Source organism: Ambystoma mexicanum, chromosome 6q (assembly GCF_040938575.1).
Source record: "Ambystoma mexicanum isolate Mex_15411 chromosome 6q, UKY_AmexF1_1, whole genome shotgun sequence".
Classification (NCBI taxonomy): domain Eukaryota; kingdom Metazoa; phylum Chordata; class Amphibia; order Caudata; family Ambystomatidae; genus Ambystoma; species Ambystoma mexicanum.
The window spans coordinates 1,510,499,307-1,510,522,097 of record NC_090937.1 but is presented as its reverse complement, the minus strand read 5'-3'; the positions used below and the strand labels follow the sequence as shown (position 1 = coordinate 1,510,522,097).

General features: G+C 44.0%; 1 protein-coding gene across 2 annotated transcripts in view; it reads left to right on the top strand.

Moving 5' to 3' along the window:
- Positions 1-22,791, top strand: part of LOC138516807 (catenin alpha-2) — a 3,575,147-nt gene that overhangs the window by 3,200,701 nt on the left and 351,655 nt on the right. For both annotated transcript variants that reach the window (XM_069632215.1, XM_069632216.1), the window contains exon 16: positions 2,294-2,399. In XM_069632215.1, coding sequence (XP_069488316.1) covers positions 2,294-2,399 — 106 coding nt within the window. The remainder of the gene's footprint in view (positions 1-2,293; positions 2,400-22,791) is intronic.

The window sequence follows — 22,791 nt, the reverse complement described above, 5'->3', positions numbered from 1 at the left end:
ATGCGAGGCCTGTAATTTTACTTAGGTCCTGCCTGTTTTAAAGTTGGTGCAGCTCTATTTTAGAATTCTAGCTTGAAGTGAATATGACAGTGTTCAGTTTGGGTATGACTGTTTTTGGCTTGGGCTTGATGTTGGCTGATATGAATATATTTTACGTGGCCTCTGTTAAGTTCAATTGGAAGGAATTAGCATTTAGTTATTCTATTGTTTGATGTGATAGTGATGCATTCATTAACAACAGTGTATCTTGCATTAACGTTTTTCTTCCACAGGGCCAAAAGATGGACTTAAAGATTTGGGCTTTTGTGATGAAAGGTTTACGGTTTCAGTTACTTTGTAGTCTAATGCATTGATCCTGTTCAGTTTGGTAAGAATGTATCTGGGTGTATGTAACAGCCCTCCTGTTATGATGTCAACAGAGTTTTCTAGGGGTGTTCAGTCACCTGTGCCACTAATATTGGGGTTTAAAACCCTGCATTTGTTTTTAGGGGTGTTCTGCTACCTGTGCTACTAATATTGTGGTTTGGAACCCAGAACAAGTATTTAGAGGTGTTGTGCCACCCGTGCCACAAATGTTGGGGTGTTGGACACCGCACCTGAGGGTGTTTCCTGCCCGTGCCTTTGGGGGGTTGGGCGCTGATACATTAGGGGCTGGTCCTCTCCACCAGCTTGTGCATGGCAGTGGGTGCCTGTGCTCTGTGCCTTTTGAGTCTTGCTCATTTGTTTTGTATTAGAATAGTAGAATATTGAGGGTGTGCTGTGTCTCAGTGCCCCTCAGTTGTTGGCTGCAGGATGAATGAGAGTGTTGTTTTGGGATTGTGTGGCATAGTGGCGTGTTGAGACTTAGGGCTGGTTCCTTTGTTTGAGTGTCTGTTGTTAGGCCTGCAACAGACTTTGAGTGTTTCGTATGGTCGCTTGACTTCATTGTAGGTCATTGAAGGGACTAAGTATGTTGGAGCATGTCTCCTTGTTCTTCGGAATGGAATGAGTGGGATTTGGCGGCGTGGAGTTTGAAGGTTGGAGTGGAGGTGGCCAGAGTGTTGTTGGTTTTACAATTAGGTCGCATTACCTGTGTACTTCCCTTTTTCTTCTTTTCGTACCTTGATCTTGGTTTCTGTTGCGGAGGCAAATGTGTTGTGTCTTGAGTTTTCTGCCTTGGTCCTGCATGAATGCTTGTTTTAGAGAATGCCTTGTGGAATGTATTCCTGTGGAATGTTGTGCTGTGAGTGGTCCTGAAAGTTCCATGAATCTGAGATGGAGTGAAGCAGCTTGTGATAGTGGATGCCGGTGGATGCCTCCTGTGTACCTTCCTATTTACTTTTCCTTGTACTTACCTGCTGTATATACTTTGTCACTGGAACTTAGTAAAGAAGTTCATTTCCCTGTATCAGACTTTCATTTCACACCGTAACATTCCACTAATTAAAACCTATAAAATATTCAAGGAAAAAAACTTTGTTAAAGGGATGTTATGGTAAAACTGAAAAACCATTGAAATTCGCCAGTTGTTGTAAGCTAAGCACCCATAACTCGTGCCACCACCATACACTACTAAAACTAACACCCAGGACATGAAAGATAAAGTCAGACATGTCATTGATAGCATCACATAACTGGGCCACTTGTGTTTGTTTACTAACCTGATTAAACTCGTTTTTTGTTTTTACTGACAATGAGATTTTCCAAAATGTAACTTGTAACCATAACTCCCTTTTAACAAAGTATTTATATATAATCCTGATGACTGTTTAAATTGTTAAATTGAATAACTTTTTTCCCACTTTGCTCATTGTGGACAACTTTCAATGAATTGCAATAGTTGCAGAGTGCCACAGAAACAATCTTGGCCTAAGCACAGTAAAACAAAATTATGCCCCAAGAAGCTTAGTTGCCTTTTGACAGCTCATCTAAGCGAAGACATTTCCTAATGTGACGTTCCTGCCCAGACTTGGCAGCCACAGCGTTAACCACTGGCTTGGGAATAGCGGAATCTGAAAGAGTGTTGTATTCCAGCAGGGCTGTCTTCGTAATGAGCACTTAAAAATGTACATACTATTAAATATAGTTTGCAGGCTTGAAGCAGCCATCAACGCAAATGCAAAGCAGTGTGTTTTGTGTGAGAGGGGAGCTAAAGCAAAGCTTGTTCTATTATCAGACCGAATGACAGGTGTGTTAAAGTGAAACCGTAGTAAATTGGGGAATATGTAATACTATGGATAACATTTCTAGCTGGGAGGGACTTTTGAAAGTGGCATAGGAAATTATTTGATTAGATCATGATATGTTATTTCAGGGGCAAAGGTCCACTGAAGAATACATCAGACGTCATCAATGCCGCAAAGAAGATTGCAGAAGCTGGTTCCCGGATGGACAAACTTGCACGCGCTGTTGCAGATCAGGTACTGTTAAGAAATTTTTGGCCATTTTATAAACCTCTTTTATGTACATAAAAGGAATAACTTGTGTGTGAATGTTGGCTTTCAGGATCAGGAGGGTTGCATTCCTCTAGGAGCCAGTCCATGCAAGGCTTTAGACAAAACAGGCCCGCAAAGAGAAAACCAGGAAGCAAGCCTTCTCTTCCTTTGACCCGGCATATTGGAACTCCATCTTGGTTCCAGTCAGGATTGTGTAACGAATCATTACATGATGTCACTTCTCCTCAGGAGGAACCCCTTACCATGAGGTCAGGGGGGTGAGGCTGCTACCCGATAGTGGTATAATGACAGAGGAACTCATGGCTAGGAATGCCCAGCTGGGGAGAAGGACTACCATCTAGATTCTAGTCATTATAGGAACATCACACCCCCACACACTCTGGCCTCTTCTTCCTCTGCTAATCTGTTTGTAGAGACAAGGCCTATCTGTTGTTGTGAAGTAGACTACCTCAACATCCTGCAAAGTACTGAGACAAAGAAGAACATCAGGAACATAGCTAACCAAAAGTACTGGGATGAGGTGGAATTCAGGTGCAATGAAGATGAAGAACAATGCTAGTAAGGAACTGCAGCGGTATTGACTTCCACGGAGGTGTGGTCCTGCTTGTGCGATAAAATCCAAAGAAGGACTGCCTGTTGGGGAGACGCAGCCAACCAGGATGAGACACCATGAAGCCACAATAACACAAAGGAGATGCAGAGAAATCCAGGAAAGAGGAAAGAGCAGTCCAATCCAGGAGTCAAGAAGACCATGGGAATCCATCGCCCTATGTCATCCAGATGGTACTGTGAGGCTGGCAGATGGTGATGTGAATGCAAGAAGCAGTGTCCATGCCGTCACTCAAAGGGGTCAGACAAGGAGTGCACAAGATCCACAAGGCAAAGGAACCGAGATGCAGAGAAACCAGCTCAACATGCTGACAACAGGAAGAAACGGCCACATATCCCGGGTGCAAACAAGGTAACGGGAGAGGACCAGGGACCAGTAGGGGCCGAAAGGTGCAGGAGGCGCAAACCCTGTACTGAGATTACGAGCAGGACTATCTTCCTCATGTCAGTGCTTGGCAGCAAGGTCTATAAGGTGGCATAAAGAGAGGGGGGTGGAAAACCTGGGTCGAGGACCCAACCCATCCTGATAGAAGCCTTTTCCTTTTTCTTCTTGTGTTCTTGACTTTCCTATCCAGCAGCCAGTGTGATTTCTGGTAAGACTCAGAAACGGCACCTTGGTGGACTGGAGGAGTGCCCTTAAGTATGGGGAAAAAACCCTACAGCAAAAAAGACCTGTTTGCTGAATTGCAGGGAGGTGTCCATTGAAGCGGGCCCACACGAGTTCCACATTGATGAAATAGCAAGTAGCAGGAGTACGCAAGTAGATTATCCAAGATGGTGAGGAAAAGAGAGTGACTCTGCAGCAGTCAAACAGATGGAGGAGCTGCAGCCCAGCAGAAAGGGAATGAGAGGTAAGCAGGAAAGGAGAAGGCAAAGTAAACTGAAAAGGAAAAGCGGTGAGGGAGCCATAGTGGAAAACAGCATCTTACCCAACAGAGGGATCCTAGAGGGTGGCAACGGAGCAAACCTCAACAGCGTTGTGCATATAAACAGCAGAAGACGCCATATTGGAGGCAACTACTGAACAGGCATTCAGGATAATGTGAGAAAACGTGATGGCTAGTGCTGCCTCCTCCATCTATGCCATAACGACCAATGAGTGGTCACGACAGTATGACCCCCTCTCCTCCGTTCTGGTCCTGGCTTCCATGGGTTGTTTCTATGTAACCAGTGAAGATGGGTTGGAGCATGAATATGTGAGGCTGGTTCCCAAGTGCTTTCTTGGATGTATACCCCTTTCAGTGCATAAAATATTGCAGACTCCCTCTGTAGTATCTTGAATCACACAACCAATCAACTTCATATTCCTCCGGAGTGGTGTTCTCTGCGAATAGCGGAGTAGTGCTCTTGGGATGAGATTGATTGCAGGGATCTGGATCAGAGCACTTCAGTAGAGAGGAGTGAAAAACTGGGTGTATTTGCTTCCAAGCTATTGGCAACCGTAATCTATAGGCTTCAGGATTCATCCGAGAAGATATAACAAAGAGTCCTTGAAATGGGGGTGGGATAACTTGGGTGGGCGAATCCAGCGTGATAATTAATTGTAATTGTAATTGTTTATTTATACATTGCTTATACACAGGTGGAGTGCTCAAAAGTGCTTCAAGGCAGGAGGGGAACAAGGGAATACAGTAATCATGCATAGGCCTTGAAGATTCCGAATGAATCTAAACAGAAAACCTAACATACTAGACCTGGTGGCATTTCCCTAGTGCAAATGCATGAAGTTTTACAGTATCAACCAAGCTAGGGAGGGGGGACGGAAGAAAAAGGGGGCCGGGGGAGACAGGACAGACAATCAGTACTAATCCTAGTACAATTGGTTAATGCATGCGTACAAACAGAGGTGCAAGGAAGAAGGGTGAGTGGGGGAGCAAAAGCATCCTGCCCAACAGGCCCTGGGTTAAGTGCAGAGTGCTTGCCTCACTCATGGAGCATAAACTGAAGTGCGGTAATGCTGAAAATAGTGCACAGACCCAGAGGCAAGGACAAAGACTGGCAGGGGGGGCTGGGCCCTGTAAGGCTCAAAGTTGAACAAGGCAACCAGTTGGCGACAACTGTACAGAGTTACGGGGAGAAGGAGGAAGGTGGGTGAAGAGAAAAAAGAGTGGAGATTAGCAGGGAAAGGGAGAAATAATGAGGAAGAGAAGAGGAATGTCTTGAGGAGTTTCCGGAACTTAAGTTGCTCTGGCTCAAGATAGAGAGTGGCAAGGAGGCTGTTCCAGAGGGAGGCACCTGCAGAGGATAAAGAACTACCCCCAAATCTCTGTTTGTGAAAGCGGCTCACCCGCAGAGAGTTGGAGGAGGACGAGCAGAGGACTCTAGAGGGCGAGTATTTATGAAGAAAGTGTTGAAGATAGTTCAGGCCCTGGCCCCAGAAAGTCTTGTGAATTATGCAGAGGATCTTAAACTTGATCCTTGCAACCACAAGGAGCCAGAAGAGGGATTTCAGCGCCGGAGTGATGCAGTCTCTGGGCTTGAGGCCAAGTACAAGTATTGTGGTTCTGTTCTGGTTGAGTTGTAGGGGTCGGAGAGTAGAAGTAGGATGATTGAGAAAGAGGCTGTTACACTAGTCCAGCCAAGAGAGAACCAGGGCTCTTGAGGTGGAGAGCCTCTGAGGAAAAGTGAGAAAAGGTAGAATACCTCTGATGAGGTCAGTTGGTAGTGGGACGTTTTGGATATGTTGGAGATGTGAGAAGTGAAGGAGAGAGTGGAGTCAAAGATGACACTGAGATTTTTTGCCTCATTGGTGGATGAGGGTGCAATGCCAGGGAAGGCTGGCCAGTGTGAAAGTGGGAAAGCAGGAGCAGGGTTCCCAGTGAGGACAATCTCTGTCTGTCAGGCATAGATCGTTAGCAGCACACCAGGACTGAATTGTGGATAGACAGTCGGGACGAGCAAGGAAGAGGAGGAGGTTGAGGGTAGCCTGAAAGAGATGTGCGTGTCATCTGCATAACACTGAAAGTTTAAGGTAGAGATCCTATGGGTGAAGGGGGCCATGTAGATATTGAAGAAGTAGGGGGACAGGTTTGATCCCTGGGGGACTCCACAAGTAGAGAGAGTCATAGCAGAGAGGAAGGACCCAAGTTCCCCCTGGGAGGGCCAGTTAGAGAGAAATGAGGCAAGCCACTCTAGGGCCTGATTTTTAATGCCCAGGGTATTACAGAAGTGGGTGATCAGGATGTTGTGTTCAACCATATCGAAAGCAGAAAAGAGGTCAAGGAGAATGAGGACAGAGTTAGAGTCAAGGATTGGGAGCAGGTCTTCATGGGTGTTCCGAAGAGCAGTTTCCGTGCCTCTGGATGCTCTAAAGCCAGACTGATGGTCATGGAGACAACCAACAGATTCAAGTATTTAGTGGATAACCAGACTTTTTCTGTGATCCTCCACTCGGGATTCTACCTTGTAGCTTATCAGCATAGTGTTTGTATCGCTTTCATGAAGGCATGCTCTGCTGGTCTGATGGTTGTTGTAGATTTGTTTCAACAAGACATCAAGAGACGGCAAATTTGTAAGAGGAAGCACTGAGGTCGGCAGCACCCGAGGATGGATAACAGAAGAACAAAAAAAGTACCCCGTAGCTGTATGCCATGAATTGTTGTATGCAAGTTTGGGTACAGCTAGCATTTCTGACCAGTTATCCTGTGTATGTGTTATGTAGCACCTCACATATTGCTCCATGGTAAGGTTAACCCGTTCCATCTGTCCATTTGTCTGTGGTTGGTATCCAGAGGACATTGATCATTCAATACCCAGTAACCTACACAAGGTTGCCCAGAAGTGGAAGTTGTACTCTGAACCTCTGCCAGTGGTTATGGAGACCAGTAATCAATGTAGCTAAAATAAAACTGTATCCATCTCTGGAGCTGATGGTACACCAGGTAAGGACAAAATGTGCACTGTCTTAGTAAACACATCCACTGTGACCATGATGGCCGTATGACCCTTTGAAGGAGGCAAGCCAACTACAAAATAGGTAGAGAGGTGTGTCCATGGACGGATGGGATCGGGGGACTGAGTGAGTTTTCCAACTGGTTTTTGCAAACTGCATTTGTTCTTGGCACATACCGGGCAAGAGGTGACACAAGCCTAAACATCAGTTCTCATGTTAGGCCTCCAAAAGCAGTGGGAAAGGAGCTCCAAGGTGGAAAAGACTCCCCAATGTTCAGCGGTGGGGATATCATGGCCTAGAGCTAGGACCTTTCTCAGGTGTTCAACAGAAGGAACTACCAAATTACTCTTGTAGAAACTGAGTCCTTTCCCTTTGGTGAAAACAATTCCTATCCTTTGGTGGTACATTAACCAAAGAATGTTCATACTTTGACTTGACTTGATCAAGAAAGGGTTGAATGAGATTGATAACCTGCTTGTTGTGGAGGATCTGTTCCTTCTTCTCTGATCCGTCCTCTTCAGCCATAATATGATGGGACAGAGCATCAGCCACCACGTTTTGGCTTCCTGGCCAATAGGTGATGTGGAAATTGTATTGGGAGAAGAAGTAGGCCCATCAGGCCTGCCTGCTATTGTTACATTCATGTTGTTGTAGGACTTGAAGGTTCTTGTGGTCTGTGCAGACTTCAAAAGAATACTCAGTACCAAGCATGAGATTTCTGCACTCTATGAGAGCCGCACTTATGGCTAGAATATCCTTTTCGATCACCAAGTAGTTCAGTTTGCTTGGCGTCAATGTTTGTGAGTAGAAAGCGACAGATTGTTTCCTTTTTGTTTAAGTCCTGCGCCAATTGCTCTATGTGAGGTGTCAGCCTCTACAATTAATGGTTTTGTCTGGATGGGTTGTATGAGATCTGGTGCAGAACAGAACCTGTCCTTGAGTGCCCAAAATGCACCTTCCGTGGCATCAGTCCAGAGAAAGGGTACTGCCTTGTTTAATAGGTGGGTAATGGGTAGTAACAGTCTTGAGAAATCATGTATAAATCTTCGGTAGAAATTGGCTACCCTCAGAAATCTTTGTATCACATATTTGGGAGTAGGCCAGGAGGTAATAGCCACAAGCTTCCAGAGATCCATTGTATGCCTTGATGCGACATAATGAACCCTAATAAGGCACAAAACGTAACTCAAAAAGGCATTTCTCTTGTTTAGCTCACAACTGTTTTTTTTAGAGGCGATGTAATACTCCAGAGAGGTGACTTTGATGTTCATTGGGATCATTAGAATACACGAGAATGTCGTCCAGATATATGGTAACATGCCAAAACAGGATATCGGAAAATAAACGGTCCATAAAATGTTGAAATATGCCAAGAGCGTTCACTAAACCGAAGAGCATTACTTGGTACTCAAATACTCCAAAGGGACTGCGAAATACCATCTTCCACTGGTCAGCTTCTTTCATTCGAGCATATGGTAAGCCCCACTTAGTTCTAATTTTGTCAATAGCATAGCTCCCTGGACTGCTTCCAAAATGTCTATTATCAGCGGCATATGATATCAGTCTTTTATGGTCACTCTGTTTAGGCCTTGATAATCAATACCAGGTCTTAATTTACTAGAGTCTTTCTTGGGAATAAAACATAACAAAGCCCCTGCAGATGACCTGGATTACCTTATGCGTCCGTTGGTGAGGTTGTCATCAAGATACTGTCGTAAAGCCTTCTTTTCGGGACTAGAGAGGGAGTACATCCTACCGAAAGGGCTGATTGCATTGGGAAGAATGTCAATGGAGCAGTCTTCGGGTCGATGTGGGACAAGCTCCTTGGGTAGATGATTTTGAAAACCTGAAAGAATTTCTGGTACCTTGTAGGAACAAGTGATACTTCTTGAATAGCTGAAGGGGTATCAAGCAGACCCATAGTATGTGCCACCCCGGCAAACAAAGGAGAATTATCAGGATAACAGTGATCCTTACAGAACTCCAATGAGAATGTGCCTAGATTTTCCTTCCATTTGATGACAGGATTATGTTGGCATAACTAGGGAATACCCAGGATACGTAGAAAATGAGCAGCCCGAATGATAACAAAAGTAAGCCTTTCTCTATGATTCATTATGTGCATCTGGACCATTTTTGTCCTCTTAATTATAGGTCCGGAACTTAAAGGTCAGCCCTCCATCCTCCGGTTGTTTATGGTTTGTGCTTCCAGCTGGAAGTGGTGCTTTCCCGCCCATTGAACATCCATGAAGATTCCTGCGGCCCGCAATTGATGTGAGCGAATGTCTCCAAATAGAAGCCACATTTGTCTTGTATCTGTACTTTCAAAACCATCAACTGGTCTTTGGCCTCATCAGGGACCTGGGAGTCAGTCATTGGGGAATCTTTCGTACAACCCCTGTCAAGTATACCATCTATGACTAGGGTCTGGAGTTTCCCGGATTCATAGGCGGGGTCTCTCGAAGCAGATGTCCATGAGACCCTCAGTACATACACAAGATCATGTCTCTCCTTCATTGCCTTTCGACTGTGGTAAGCGGGCCTCTGGCTGAACCCACCTGAAATGGTTCTTCAGATGGAGGAATATCCTTGGGCATTGGGTGTGTAACTTTTTTGGGGGTAGGAAGTCCCCCTTTATGTGTTCTCCTTTCTTCGCGTTGTTAATTTTGACAGAACTCTATTTGGAGGACCAGAGATATTAGATCAGCCAAAGACTCTGGCCGAGGGATGCAGGTCAGCTCATCCTTGATTTAATCTGATAGCCCTCTCTTAGTTATGGTAAACTGGCCAGTTTCAGGCCACCCATGCTCGGAAGCCAACTTCTTAAATCTAGACACAACATAGGTGAGTACATCCTGATTTTCTTGTCTTGTGTCCAACAGAGATTCATATGCATTATATGTGAGTTCTTGCTCTCAAATGTAGTCTTTGACAAGGGCATGGTAGGAAGCGACCATCGGACTAGCAGTGATCACCACGGCCAAAGCAATTATAGACGTATTCAAAATCATAAAGCCAATATTGGCTTTGTCTGTAGAAAACGTAGTTTCTCCAAACAAAAAAATGCATGGTGCGCGCATCCAGTAAATTCCTTTAGATTCCTCACTGTGCAATAAAACTTCTCGCTGGTAAGATCCCTGGATGAGGGTTCCATTATCACAGTGTCTATCGCAGTGAACATCTGGTGAAGTGTGGCATTCTCTGCCTTAAGTGTTTGGACTTCGGCAGACAGAGACTGTACAGCATTCATGAACTCTTGTAATTGTTCAATGTCCAATATTTCCTGGTGTTGCAAGGTCTCAAAAGTCTTGCTGTGAGTAGTTAGCCCCTCTTTCTTGCCTGATGGCTTTTGGTCAGTCTTCTCTCCTGGCATTGTGATAGAAGACTGTTCCCTTTTTTCTTGCGCTTACCTAACTTTTTGTTGAAAATGTAAGGACATTCCTCTCCAGCCGCCAGAGTGAATTCTGGTAAGCCTCAGAAATAGCACCTCGGCATTGTTTCTCATTCTCCTTGATTACAGCTTCAAAAGCACTTTGAATTTGATCCCCCCTGCAGAGTGGTGTGTTGCAGTATATACCGAGGACTGTTATCTTCAAAAGATATTGATCAACAGTCTCTTTTATTGCTTGCAAGGTAGTTTGTGGGATTTTGTGTCCCACAGAAGTAGGCTGTGTGGTTACAGTACTGGTTGAGGAAGATGTGGTGGATGAAGACAGCCTACAACTTGCTAAGAAACCAGGACCCACTTTAGCTAATGTTGGCACTTGCAAACCTTCAAAGAGCAGTACCACATGTTGAAACAAGTTTACCACCAGCTGAAGTACATTGGTGCCTTGGCCTGAAAAAAAAAAAGCTTCCCTGTACCTGCAATGCTTGAACCACTGTTCGAACAGTCAGCCTCTTCATCGCTGGCACAGTCAATGAGCAAACTGAACCTGGTTTGCTCCCTGAACTGCATTGTTCGAGCACCACATCAAACTGACTTGTTGTGCACATCCTGTCACTAGCTCATCTGCCATCGAACCTTGATAGTCAAATAAATCCTCGACCATCGCACCAAACCTTGTGGCTTCCATAATCTGCATTACTTGACCATCACTTTGAACGGCCATTGACCTTCAGTTCTATCCCAACTCGACATCTGCTTGCCATTGAGACTACTTCAGCTGGTGCAGTGGAGCCCAAATTGAACCGTCAACATAGTGCTAAGAAGATTAGTACAGTGTTATCGAACCACCAATTCCAGCAAAGTCATTTTTGACTGATAACTGCCCCACTGGTCCATTTCTGTGCCCTATAGACTGGATATGTCACTTTAATCCCTTTTGAATACAATAACATATGCTGTGTTCTTTCTACAAAGGTGGGTTTTTGTAGTATTTTCTATTAACTTATTATTGCATTTGGTGTGTTTAATTAACATATATCTATGTTTATAAAAACTTGATTGAACATTCCTTTATTATGAACATGTAAATTTTGCTGTTTGGGTTGCTACTGTTTCACATTCCCACCCCTCTTGAGAGTATGGTCTTCCCTCGACCCATGTTACCACAAAAGTCGAATGAGGTACAACTCTTAACTGTGCCTGTTTTACCATTATGATTGATTTCACTCGTGTTTTGTGGGGTTGGTAGGTATATCTGATGGGCAGAAGTCATTTTATCACACGGATCACCACATTGTGGTGCAGTCCCCATTTACATGTGTGCACTGCTCCACAGTGTTTGATTTAGCTCTTCCTACACTTAAGGAATGACACAATCGATAAAGGATATGTTCCCTTTTTTGTTCCTGGCATTTTAGCATGCCACTCTTTCTACTGTGAGATCAAATTAATTTTCACACCTTGTGACACAATCAAGCCAGGTTTGAGGATTTACAAAAGTGCCAGCTAAGCAACAATGCAATGCACATCTTGTCCTGTCAAACGGAAATTGGAGTCTTTCTCAAAAAGTTTCTTGAATAGTTTATTCAACCTAACACCACTATTAAATCTATCATCATTGCTGAAGAGGAATGTTTGGTAGAAAAATCAGGAAATTCAGAGAACACAATGCACCATAATATAACACATATATTCATTTGTACGGAAATATAATCTAAGATGATTTATGAAATTGCATACCCAGTCTATTTTCTAGAAAGCAATATATCTAAACCTGTACTCAGATCAGTGGCATGTCATGAAAAAAATGAACCCTTATCTTGACTCAATGCTCTGGAAATTCCTTAGCAGTGGTAGACTGGCCTACAGGGAACCATGGAGATGTCCCTCTGGGCCTCTGCAACTCAGACATCTTTTCGAGGGGCACTCTGGCTTTCTCCCCCTCCGACGAACCCAAGTTCCTTTCATTCCTTCTCGCCCATCTTCTACAAACCTTTGAAGTAAACATTTGTTATGAATCCTGAACATTAACTAGGCTATATGTCAGTTGTATGTCATATGTAACTACTTTCTAATCCCTGTACAAGGACAAACGTGTTTTAAAGTGAACTATTTGGACCCATGTTTCTTTTGAGGCACCACTGAAGCCCTAATTGGAGGGGTTGTGCTTATGGGGCCATTTCCAGAACCACGTTTTATTCCCTGTCCAACCCTTTTCCTAAGTGATGTTGGAAAATTAAAAGTGTGCTGTTTTGTTATGGACTTGGATTGCCCAATGTCCCTTTAATGGTGGACAGGCCTCTTGGATAATTTTGGCTGAATACAATTCAATTTGGTGTGAGCCGGTTTTGCAAGGATAAAGGAGGAATTCAATTAAACTGTATTAAACACACACTTTTACATATGTGTGCTTGTTTGAACATGTTTTGACTTCTTTTCCCTACATGCTACCTGAAACTGAGCTTGAGATGCTCTGGGCCCAAGTTGTTATATATGTTTAGCACTTGGAAGTGTAACACACACAGCAGCAGCAGGCCCCCTCTGCTCTCTGGGGCACCATGATATCATTATCAGCCTAGCACCCCTCTGGCTCTTTGTTATGCACTTTGAGGCTATCAAGATAGAGAATGGGGTTCAGATGGGCGACACAATCCGGGAAAATAAGATGGATGCTTGCTTGGCAAAGTGTGGCCCAAGAGGACATGCAGCAGAGTGGGTTCAACCGTGAGCAGGTAATGGCTTTCAATTGCTCTGTTTACATTGGCAATATGGTTAATTTCGCACTGGAGTCATTTCTAGTATACATCATTTTAGGGTATCCAGTGATAATATTGCAGGAAATAATAACAACTGAATTTACAAAGATTAACAAATATGGCTAGAATAAATAGAATAGAATAAATAGAGTGGCTAAGAAATACCGACCAGCAGAAAAAATATTGAAATGATATCATAATAAAGGCAAGCAGGTGTAATGATAGGGGTGTGTTTTAGGTGTAAACAAAACATTAAACAGATTTAGGTTGAAATTGGGATAAGGAGTGGGAGACAAGGGAAGTTTAGGAGTAGGAGCGATAAAGGTAGATTGGGGTGTCCCCCTGAAAAAGGCATTTAAAAAATAAATGGTATTGCTTTTAATGTATTACACATTTCTCATAGCAAACACAATAACAGAGAAGAGAAAAGAAAAAGGAACATAGATTTCCAGCCTCTTTCTTTACAGTCTTAATCCACCAAAATTCCCTCTATTAATGACACCGCAGCAAATATTAGCAAGATCGTTTCTCCTCTCAGGACTAACGCCCACCACTCATCTGGTGTCAAGGATCTTAAGTCAATTGTCAGATGCCAATGTGCTTTGTCCTTAATTTAGTCAACCCCTGGCATGATATATAGAGGTGTTTTAGGTGCTCCACTGTTATCTCTTTTGTCAAGAGCAAATTCAGTCAAATTCTCAAAAATGGGTCCCAGTCTCTACTACTAAGGGATTTGACCAAGTTTGGCAGTTCACCCAGGGCCCTGGCTTCCTGTTTTAATTGGTGGAACAACTTATAATTGTTAGCTTCGATATACGTGGTTATCCAGTCCAGATCTGATGTGGCAGCCGGTCGAGTGGCACAGCGAGTAGAGCGCTCGCTTTGACATCCAGGTTCGAATCCCGGCAGGGCCACCTCAGCCTTTCATCCTTCTGAGGTCGATAAATGAGCACCACACACTGTGGGTAATAATAAGCAGCGCGTAGCGCTATATAAATGCAAAATTATTATTATCCATCAATTGGTTAACACCCAGCACATATTCAGTTTTACATCCTCCTCCGTTGTTCCTATCGCCTTTAGATTGTGTTGATTTGCAACGACCCAAGCGTTCAGAGTCCCGGTTGATCGCTTTGTGATTTCCTTGTATATGATCTCAGTGGATCATGCTCCCGAGCCCAACAGGCAATTGCTTCCAGTCCACCATTGTCCTTAATGATAAATGGCCCAATTCTATTCATACCACCTGAATTGGGATGGAAAATGGAACTTTCAAAGCACTCTTCCAGAAGATACTTTTCAATAATAGCCACAATTTGTTGGAAATCAACAGTATTGCCTCTGAGCCGTAAGTCAGGATCTGGACATCTTTAATTTTTATAAACGTTCACTACTGGAATCAGTGAAAAATAACCAAACTTAGTGCTTAGTATCCTTGCTTGAGTAGCCAATGATCTGACCTTTTGAAACAGAGATGCGATCATTGGGGCTTCAGTGCCATTGCTGTTTATTACTATTCCCAAATATCAGAACAAATCGACATGTTCAATTTGGGAAGACCCCAACCTCCATGGAAACTTTGCTTTTTTCCGTCTTTGTTATTTCCAATAACAGGATCTTTGTCTTCTCTGTATTTATTTCCAAATTGTAGCAAATTGTTCCTTTCCACATACTCTTTTTGATTGATCCAATTGTATCTGGAGACCAACAGACGTTTGGTCTATTAAGACCAAATCATCTGCATAGCAGATGTGGCTCAGCAGCAATCCACCAATCCAGGGAGGGACATTTCTTGCTGTGTTTAATGTTTGGTCCAGACCAGCTAGGAACAAATTAAAAAGAACTGGTTCCAGAGGGCGTCCTTGCTTTAAGCCTATAGATGATTGTATCTCTTGAGACAACAGACAACACTTATTTAATCTTACTCACATACTGGTGTCAGAGTGGAGTGTGGATAATGGTTCCAAGACAGATCTCGAGCAGTTCTGCATCAGCAGTTTGTTCCACAGGAGGCCTCCTTCCACCTGGTCAAAAGCATTGATGAGGTCCACAAAGGCCAAGTGTATCCTGGGTTTTTGTCCCATACTTTCTCATTTAAGATGTTTAGGAGCAACAGATTTACACTTTTCCGAATCCCTCTTCCATATCCTGTTTGGAACAGGGCATTACAGTTCTCACGATGTAACCACTTATTGATCTTTCCAAGCAGTAGAGACCTTTCCAATAATGTCCAGGATGGAAATCGGCCGATAGTTTGTGTGGTCCTCCCTGTTGCCTTTTTTAAATATAGGGACCAGAATTGCCTTTCTCCAAGACTCGGGGAGGGTTTGAGTGGGAACAATCCGGTCAAAGAAGAGGTGATGGAAATAGGCCCACTGTGTCCGGTCTTTTTTTAACATGGCGTTGGTAAGGCTGTCCAGCCCCGGGCTTGTGAGCCATTCTGTTTTTTCAGTTTCTCAAAATGTCCTCTAATCTATAGGGGATGTCCCATGAGACAGATTTGTCATGTAGTTCAATGGGGACATGGTCCCTCTTACCCTCATAGAGAGACAGAAAGTCTTCCAACCAAGCTTCCTCTTAAACATTTTTGTTCTGAGCTATTATTGCATTCCCCTGGTAGTTGTTTATTCAAGTCCAAAATGTGCATTATTTCCTCCCACTGGTTATTTTCAGCATAGACTCTGAGTCCTGCTGGTACATTTGTAATCTTTGGGGTCGTAACCATTTTGTATAATGCTTGGTTACGGTTTTGATTTGTAAAAGGGCGGAAGCCTGTTTTGAGTTATTGGCTCACCGAAGCACACCTCGGATTTAACTTCTCTTGGCGACCAGGGCCTCATCATAAAGGTGCACTGGTTTCCTTCCTGGCCATGTTGGGGACTTGACACCTTTGTGGAAACATTTAAGTAGGGAAATGTAATCGGTCAATGCTTCCTTGGCCTCCATGGGTATTTGTAAGTCATTCCTGAATTGTGTGGTTAGTAGCTCAAAAGCCTCTCTCGACATTCTTAATGTTGCCCCTCCATTGTGTACAGATAAAGGTCCTGGCATTTTCAATTTGTTTGTTTTTCCGTTTCCTGTCCATCTCTTTTCTAAGAGATCATGATCGCTGTGTGTCATCCAAATAATCTTTAGAGAGGAGATGTATTGCAAAAAGTCCAGGGACATGAAAATGCAATCTAGAGTGCTGATTGGTTGGCTCTTGACCAGGTCATTCAATGTGGTATGTCTCCCAGTATACGGCCATTCAGCATGTGCATGTATCTTGAGGCCATCACAGATATCCACGCCTCTCCTGTCCTTCTTGAGAAGTTTACTATTTTTTTTTTTTTAGTCTTTGCGTCCTCGATCAGCCATGTCGCATTCAGGACCCCGCACACAATGATAGAGCATGCGCCTTGGTTTGTTTAAGCGTCATCAATCAGGGAGACCACCATATCCCAGGATCCCTCATCTAATAAGGCACTTGGTTCCAATAGAGGTTTATAATAGCCGGAAGGGTCCAGCCCACGTGATCTCTTGGGCATATCATCTGTTGCTTACCACTTTGTGTAGACTAAGGCCACCCCTGACCTGATAGCCGTTAGCAGGCCTGACCTTGGTCACCCCTTTGGTCCTTTTTCTGCCGGACTTAAAATCACACGATACCCATCCAAAGAAGGTGTTTGGTAGAGCCACGTTTCCTGTATGCATAGCAAATCAAAACCTCCCAGGTTCACATCACTTTTGGTTGTCAGATGCCTGAACCCTCTTGTATTCCAAGAGGCCATCCTTAGTTGGTCCAGGGAAATCTTTTCACAGACCTAGGATCTCTTTCTGTCAGCTAAGGTTCATGATAGCCAAGACCAGGAGAACTCCTCCAAGGTCCCGGATTTGTACTCGGGTACCCATTTGACCTCACTATTCATGGCTGTTACCATACATCGCCTTGACTGCAATGCTGAAGTGTTGATTTCTTGGACTTTTATGTAGTTGGTTCTGGGCCATTGGGTGTTTATGAGTGAATTTTCTAGACACTCTGCTCAGGGCTGTTTCTCTGTGTTTTTCTGCCTCAAAATCTCTAACGGGCTCAATCTGCGGACTTTTTTTGCTTCTTAAAGCCTGCCCTTCTGACTCAGCAGGTCGTATTATCCGTACACGTCTCATCCGCAAATTTTATGATCTTAAAATCATTGGATGTTGTCTGGTGTACATTCAGAATGCACTGTAAAAGGTCCACTACACACTTCCTGTCAAAAATGAGGTTGCCCTCTGTGTCCACCAACCTCAGGCTCCCTCTGGCTCCTCCTGTCTATCCCCCAAGGTGGCCCCATTGGTTGAATGAACAAGAGAGATTTTTGTTGTTGCTGGCTCCCTATTTTCTGTGGCCATTTTTTTTTAGTTCCAATGTATGTGTAGAATTCCACGAGAGTTGACTATGTTCAGGGTCACTCTCAGCTGGGATCTTGCATTGTACAAGTGGGTTTTCATCATGAGTGAGTAAGTGATCAAACCCCCACTTTCCCCACTGCCTGGGTCTGTTCTTTTTTCTAAGTATTCATTCCTCTAGTGTAAGGCATTTTTGCATAGGGTACTTCTAGGTCTGGCTGGGCTCTAGGACTCCTGCTGGTGAGTTTGGCTGTTGAGTGGTTGCATGCAAGTCAATAGTTGGTAGAGGCACAGACCCCTCATTCCCTTCCTCAGTTAGAAGTCTATTGTCTGAGCTTGATCTTTTTTCTTCTAGTGTTAGAAATGTTGAGAAAACAGTGTCCACCCAGTTTTTATTTTCGTCAGGTCTGGGGCTGGAGCTTGCAGTCAGAGTCCACTCTGTTATATAGGTGGTGGTGGGGGTTCAAGCAAGGAATTTGACTCTTCTATTGGATATAGTGAGAGATTAATCAGCTCCTCTGAGATACTTATGTCAGACTCTCCACTGACCACTACCATGGCACGGTCTTGGCCATCAACAATATTGATAACAATAGATATATAAGTCACCTTTGCTGTGTAAACCTTTTAGAGTAATTGGAGCATTTTTTGAGCGTTTCTGGGAGGCCCTGGGATTGGTGTTACGGCAGCGTTTTTGCAATTGTTGGATTAGCGTTGCCATTTCTTTGTTTGTCTTCGGCTTTCTTTTGTTGCAGAAGATCGGGTATTCAATGTTTGCAATATCTACTGTTTTTGTTAGTACAGGCTCCTCCTGGCTTTCTATATAATCCAGATTGCACTCATCCCTGAGCACCCTCACAACCTCCAAGACCACTTTTCCTCCATAAATCTTTATATCTGAGCTGGCAGTTGCCATGCAAGCCTTTTCTGGCAATTCTATTACACAAGGAAGATTCCTGTCCGGGCTTGTCTGCACTCTCTGATTTCGAGTTGTCACCTTCCCATGCCCTGTCATAGTCGGCACATCCACTTTATTTCTGCTTCCTGTTGATTTTAGCTTATGTAATTCTGATGCTGATATGAGGCCTTCTATAAACAACAGTTTAGAGTGGACTATTGCCATCATTGTTGTGTGGTCCTTCAGGGTGCCGTTAAGCACTTCATATAGCTTGTTAAACGGAGCCAGAGCTATTGCTATCGATGACATAATATTTAGAAGATCAGGCTTTGATGTCAGCTCTGCCTGTTTCGTTGAGTGTGATCTATCATGGAGGCATCTTTTATTGCAAATTGAAGGCTTGGTAGAAAATTCTGAGCTTGATGACTGGTTAAAGGTTTCCTGGGAGAGGTGGACTGGGCTGTTGTTTCCCACAGTTTGTAGGCCCGCCACTGACAAGTCAATGGTGCTGTTGTGGCCCTTGTGTGTTCAGCCAGAAAAACGTCCGGCTCTGCCGCTTCTGCATCTTTGCTCAGGTTCTTGAGGATTTTACAGTGGCCATGTTGGTGCCCATGTGCATAGACGACGAGCCAAAAGAGAGCTTCCCGATGATTATAGGATTCTTAGCTTGATCAAGCGTCACATTGGGTCTCGGCTTGGGTTTCATCAACGAATACCTTCCTCCCCTAGAGTCAGCAGAGTCATTGTTTAAACCCCTTGATGTAATTTTCGATGATGATTACCCAGGTTTTCATCTTGCCTCTTTGGACCACGATGACTTGCGAGGGCAGGGGCCTTGCCCATGGCAGCAGGTTCCTTAACAGACTTAATGATCTTAGGCATTGACCTAAGGCTGGTTGATTGCCCCTCTCCTGCGATGTCCTGGATTTTGTGGTCAGACATTTTCTCCGACGCCGTCCAGGATGTAATTCCTTTTCCTTGATTTTGCTGAAAAATAGACGTTTGTTGGTTTCCTGCTTGGCTTCTTTCCATCGATTATGCGTGTGTGGATAGGAGCTGTCAATGCATTCACCATAGCGATTGTGTTTCCTAACAGTGTCTCCAGCGTGGAAGCCCAGGCACCATGGTTGATGACAAGGCTTTCCCCAGCCAACCCACCTTTGCCCAAGAGGTGCTTTATGTTGGTGTTGTCCCTTGATGACCATGTCCAGGTATCATCTGACTCCATACTGCAAGGAGTATTAGGGCCTGGGTGATTAACAGGTGGACTCAAGTCACCTCTGGCTTCCCTTGCAGAGGATGTCGGTCCAGTCTGAAGTACGGAGGGCTTCTGAGGGACGGGTATTCGAAATGTGTGCGTCGTAGTGCACTGAGAATTGTGCACTTGCGCATTTACTTGTTCTTGAGGGGGGAGGGGGACAAACGGGGAACACTCGTTCTTTAGAGGGGTTGGTCAAAGAGGCATATCAAGTTAGTTGAGTCCTGTGTCTGGAGGGAGATATCAGGACCACTGGCACTGGATGCTTCTTCTTGGATAAGTAAAGGTGTAAGACGTCCTCCGGGGGGCTTTTACTCACTCCCAGGCCATCCACTTTAGCAGTGTTGGTATTCTGCATTCTAGCATTCGCGCCTTGAAACACCTGTGTATAGGCGTGTTATAAATGTCATATCATATCATATCATATCATTTCATATCATCTCATAGCCACTCCATCGTTCTGCCTTGGTGTGGGCAGTGCAGGATATCCTTTATGCGAAACTGCCCCTGATCCAGTTGTTGTTTTGAGGGGGCTGGTGCCACATACAGCATTGCAGGAAGGGCCAAGGCGCCGGCAGGGGTGAAAAGGCACTCAGATGACAAAACACTAGCGTTCCTTAAAGGTTCAAGGGGGCTGTCGTTGAACTCTGTGCTGTTGCTCAGCACCAAGGATCTGTCTGAGATTACTCCCTTAAAGTGCCAGTAGTTCAGAATAAACACACAGTCAGCTTCCAGCAAAATACACTGCGCCAGTTGTGACCTTCTCCTTATGAGATTTCAAGTGACTGAACTTGTCGCGGAACTCCGCACCAGTGCTCCGCACCAAGGATCTGCTTTTGAATGCTCCCTTAAAGTGGCAGTAGTTCAGAGTAAAAACGCAGTTTCCAGCAAAACAAATAAAGGTATTTTTACAATGGTCATTGTAAAGAGCATGTCGATATTTGTTCTTGCAATATTTATAGCACTTTGTAGTTCACTGTTATTTCAGCAATAAAATCACAGTAAACCCATTTTAGATTTGCCTACGGTAGTTTAGACCAATGTGCCAGAATCATTCAATGTATGTCTCTAGGACCTGGAAAATCTGGGTATGCAAAATATTTTGGATTATTTGACAAAAGCTCTGATTTTCACTCGTAGTGCCTGGAATATGTGTGCTACTGTTAAATCGTTGAAACAAAAGTAAATAATATAATGCAATACTGATCAGCAACCTCAGTGAAGTACAACTTGTGGCATTAGGCTATAATCAATGTTTGGAATTCACAATTGCCTACAGACTCCAGGTACATGAGCTTGTGTCATTAATGTGAGAGTACACTCGCTTGCCAGCATCGGTGTAGTTCTTTGCTTTCAGTGGCAGACTAATTGCAACTCTCAGTGGGAAACAGGTGAAAGCAGTTCTATATTTCAAGCTCAAGCGTTTTCATTAGAACAAATGATATTAGTAAGATAGCTCAGTGGGTTCAGTGCCTTGTCTCTGATGGTCACAGCTCTGACATACTCTTTCATTTACTTGAACCCGAGCAAAGGAAGAGGGGAGTTTGTAGTGCCACCTCTAAACTACATTAGCAGGTTGTTTATGCTATGTATCAATCATTTTACAAGACATTCCCAATTTGGGAAGATAACAGAACTGCATGGAAGACAAAATACATTGTCTAGGGTTGCACACAATCTATTGAAGTACACCGCCAGGGAATAGCACCCTGATATAATAGTTTCATAGCCTACCTCCTAGACGCCCAAACTACAACATACCTTGCCTACACTGAGTAAAATCTAATCTTTCAAAATAATGATAGCAAGAAGAGACGATTCAGTGTGTGCTGAGCTCCCCATAAACTCATTTGTATTATAAATGTCTGTAGGTGCACCCATCCAATTACATTCAAATTACCCTTTATATCTGCTAATGCACATTCCGGTGGCAGTCCAGATTCTCTCGCTTGCAGCAGATAATTTAGGATTAAGTTCCACTCCCCCGCGCTCCTGGTCCATCACTTCAGAGACTTCCTACTGTGGTTGATCTGCTAAACTCTATTAGTAAACTCACCCTGAGCATACAAGTGCTTTACAACATATCTGGCACAACCGCGGTCCAGCTGACGATGCTCAGAATATGGTTTAGTCTCTTTGTTACTGGAAAATGCTCATGTACCAGACCATGTTGTGGTGTCACCAGACTCAAATAGACATTTGTCAGTTCAGTGGCGCAGGAAGATAGTTACTTGTCGAGGCTCACACACACAATCCAGTGAAGCTGGGATTTGAACACAGGAGTCTTGTTTTCGCAGCAGACTATTTTGTCCCTTCGCCTATCTCCTCTCTGTGCCCACACCTGTCGCACTTCTCGCCTTGTTAGGTCATCTTTGACTGCTGAATGATGCTTATATCCCTGATTTTGATCCACTTGATCACATAACTTACGGATCATACTTTCCTTGTGGCCGTATCCAACCTGGTGTAGCCATTTCTCCACGGGGTATCTCGTTGGACAAGCATGTTCTATTCGCGAACAATCATGCTAATTAACCTCTTAGTGGAGATCTGCCATTTGTGGTCCTCAACCTATGTACAGGGCCTGAGGCGAGTGGGTGCTCTGTTCTCTCATACCTAAAATGAATGGCAAATAACTGCATGTGTTTTCCATGCTTTAGAAGCTGCAAGTGAGGAGCTTGAAGATGTTCAGGTGGACAACAAGTAAGAAATGATTTAGGATTAAATGAGGAGCCTTGTATCATGTTGAAATTCATGTTATATGCCAGGCATGGTACATGGCAGAGCATGTAAGCAGTAACGGACAGGGCCATAGGAAATTCAGGAAAAGACCAGAGGGATGTAGGTCCCCAAACTGGTGGGAAAAGCGTTTTCAGGCAGCAGTGCCTTGCTCAGGCCTTATAAATATTTAGTGAACACACTGTGAAAAGAGTAACCTTCTCTCTATTTTTAGACCTGAGGACCTAGGTACATGTCCCTGCAAAGATTCTAACTATCCCTTAATGCAAGTGTGCTACTGATAGCAAGCAGTGATGGGCGGCCTATCTAGGGGAAAGATAGAGGGAGAGCTGTCCCTATCTGCACTCCATGGTTACTGGAAAAACAGCCATTTGTGTAATATTAGTCTAAAAATGATGGTTTAACACTAGTCATAATCTATTTTATTCTTGCCTGTTTCACCAGCAAA